Raw genomic sequence first — 2,820 nt, 5'->3', positions numbered from 1 at the left:
TTTTCAAGGCTGCATTTAAAAAAAAATTATATTGTCTAAAGAATTGTTCTAAACGAAGTTTCTTTTTGTTTTACACGTGTATACAAAATGACAAATCTTTCTAATCTAATCTAATAAACTCAATAAACCTGATTGGACAGCTGGATTTATTTTATGATGTTTTAGGTTTGGTGGACAAAAAAAACAAAAACAAACATTCATTAACAAAAATAAAAGTTTAGCTGTGTTAAATTCTGATATCTGATCTAGATGACCCAGCCTTCTCTGGAGAAATAGTTACCATGGTGATAGATCCAGATTGACCTAAAACTGAAATAAACATAAACTCTGGTTAAAAACCAAACACAAACCTGAGGTGTTTCCATCCCTGCTGGTAACAGTTGTCGGGGTGTCGGCCCTGATTTCCTCATCCTCCTTCAGAACCACTTGAACCTAAAAATAAAATAAAAGCATGATGAAAAACAGAATTCAGAGTTGTCCCTCTGGAAAGACAATCTAACAGATGTTCTCACCTCTGAGCCCCTTTCTTCTTCTTCTCCAGTTTCACCTTTAGACTGTTTTTTTGTATTTGTTTGGGATTTTGTTCTCTTCTCCGCTGGACCGAATCGCTCAGCCCCCTGCTCCTGGTCAGGTTCTCTCTCCGCCTTAGCGCCACATGTTCCTTTTACTGCTGATCCAGCTGGAGCTTCATCCTCTTCACCCGTCGTCATCTGATCCCCATTTCCTCCTTGTTCTTGACATTTTTTATGCATCGTCCTTGTTTTTTTAGTTAATTTCTCTTCTTCTTTGGTTTTAGACTTCTTGATCCTGGCGCTGCTCCTCCTGGTCGCTCCATGATCTTTCTGAAATGTCACTTCTTCTTCTTCTTTGTCACCGCCCTCCAAGTCTTTCGCCATTTTCACCGGCTGATCGTCTACTGAATCAAACTCCTTATTTCCCCTTTCCCCTTCCTCTGTGTTTCCTATTTCGGCTTCAGGTGACGTCTCACGAGGAATTTCAGGGTTTGTATGATCATTTTCACCTTCTGTCTGATCTTTTCCCTTAAATTCTTCTCGCTCAGTGACAGAAGCCCCTGCTCCCCTCTGCTGCTCCTCACAAGTTTCATCTTTGGTCTTCAGACTATCAGGACCGAGCCAGGAGGTTTCAGAGCGACCAGACTGGACCCCATCTGCAGGTCGATGACCATCTGAAGTTTTAACGGTTCCTGGAGCAGCGTCCTCTACTGCTGCCTCCATTGCAACGTCTGAGGAGATAACTTCTAAGTCCTCTGAACTCTGATCCTGGTTCTTCAAACTGAAAACAGGAACATATCTTATAGGAAAAACACAGTCCTGGAACGTATCTAAAGTATTTCCCAATATCTTAAACCTAAAACCATAGGATCTGAGCTAATATAGTTTTTCAAACCATTTAACTATTAACATGGAAATCAATACTTCAATGTGCAGAGTAGATACAGGTTACATTGATATAAAACTTTAAAGGTCAGAAAATTGAAAACTGCTGAAAAATGTTTGGCTGTTGAAACCTTTTATGGATGGATATTTTACACATGGTGATCTAAAAAAAAAAAAACAACAACAAAAAAAGTGCTCAGATACTCACAGACGGATGCCTTGAACCTTCCCACTATGGAGCAGAGAGACAATTGTTCAGAGTCTGTAAACACTGAGAAACTCGAATCAGACATTTATCAAACTCACCAACCGGTCCGCTCAGACAGGCTGCTCTTTGAGCTCAGCAGCTGAGCTGCACCGCTGGATTCACACATTTCTATGTAGATCTGGAGCAAATAGAGAAGGGAAACTAGTGAGAAACAAACAGAATATGTTTCTTGTTTTCATTTTGATGTACCATTTAGAGTGTGAACATTAGCAGCTTTTTTTCTATTGAATATATAAATAAAAATGATGCCACTAAGAGTGAAATCATACAAAGAGGAGGCGTCATTTGGTTCTATTCTCTGATCCAGACCAAAGGTGGACCTTTCTTCTTTTCATTTGCTTTTCATTTCTTTATGCTATATCATAGTAGCATCACAAAGCCACAGGTGTTACAGTACAGACCCAGAGGAGCATCCTTTACATTTTATTTGTACCTTTCAGACCCACAGCACACTTGCTAAGCAACCTCTGGCAGACCAAGTGTGATTTCAGCACTACATTTCTAGCCTTAAAATAAGACAATTTGATATTGAAATAAGAGGCTGCAGTTGTTTTTTTATTATTTGAAATGTTAATATTTTTATTTAATTTGAAAAATGTCTAACTTACCTGCTTCATTCAAGAAAAGAACAACAACAAAAAACACTTACTTTAAAAGAAATAGACTTAGATTGAAATGTTTTGCAGTGAATGCTCACTGCTATGGTATCCAAAACGGTTGGATGGTTCTTATTTAGGCAGAAACTAACTGAACCAGAGTCTGGAAGCGCTTTTAGTCTGGGTGTTTGGTCAGAACCAGGGTTTGTATCGATGTATTAACTCCTGTAGAACAGCAGGTTTGGACCGTGGAGACCAAATGTGGCAAATACACCCTGAGCTGGTAAAATCTCCTGTTAAAACAGTTAAATAGAGCAGCTTCAGATTGTTTGGGCAGACATACTGTATCAGCGAGGACCAGGTAGTTGACAAACGGAGCAACGGATGCAACCTCTTTCAGAAGGCCAGTGACGAGGCCCACGCTGACCTCAGACTGATTCACACAGATCAGCCGCTGCCTGAGGGACTCAGGCTCAGAAACATGCTGGAAAAAAAACAGATTCATAAATCATTAAAAGAAGAAAAGGCTAATGTTGGAAGGTTGGAATTAAAGACTAAT

The 2,820-nt window shown here is 39.6% G+C and overlaps 1 protein-coding gene across 1 annotated transcript in view; it reads right to left on the bottom strand.

The window, feature by feature from the left end:
* Nucleotides 1–226: 226 nt before the first annotated feature.
* Nucleotides 227–2,820, bottom strand: part of LOC107095501 — a 24,420-nt gene continuing 21,826 nt past the window's right edge. The window contains exons 21-26 of the mRNA XM_015391632.1: nucleotides 2,605–2,745; nucleotides 1,704–1,783; nucleotides 1,606–1,629; nucleotides 513–1,293; nucleotides 351–432; nucleotides 227–264 (exon numbers count right to left, since the gene is read on the bottom strand). Coding sequence (XP_015247118.1) covers nucleotides 227–264; nucleotides 351–432; nucleotides 513–1,293; nucleotides 1,606–1,629; nucleotides 1,704–1,783; nucleotides 2,605–2,745 — 1,146 coding nt within the window. The remainder of the gene's footprint in view (nucleotides 265–350; nucleotides 433–512; nucleotides 1,294–1,605; nucleotides 1,630–1,703; nucleotides 1,784–2,604; nucleotides 2,746–2,820) is intronic.

The sequence above is a fragment of the Cyprinodon variegatus genome, unplaced genomic scaffold (assembly GCF_000732505.1).
Source record: "Cyprinodon variegatus isolate N-32 unplaced genomic scaffold, C_variegatus-1.0 Scaffold553, whole genome shotgun sequence".
Lineage (NCBI taxonomy): Eukaryota > Metazoa > Chordata > Actinopteri > Cyprinodontiformes > Cyprinodontidae > Cyprinodon > Cyprinodon variegatus.
This window is presented reverse-complemented; position numbering and strand designations above follow the sequence as displayed.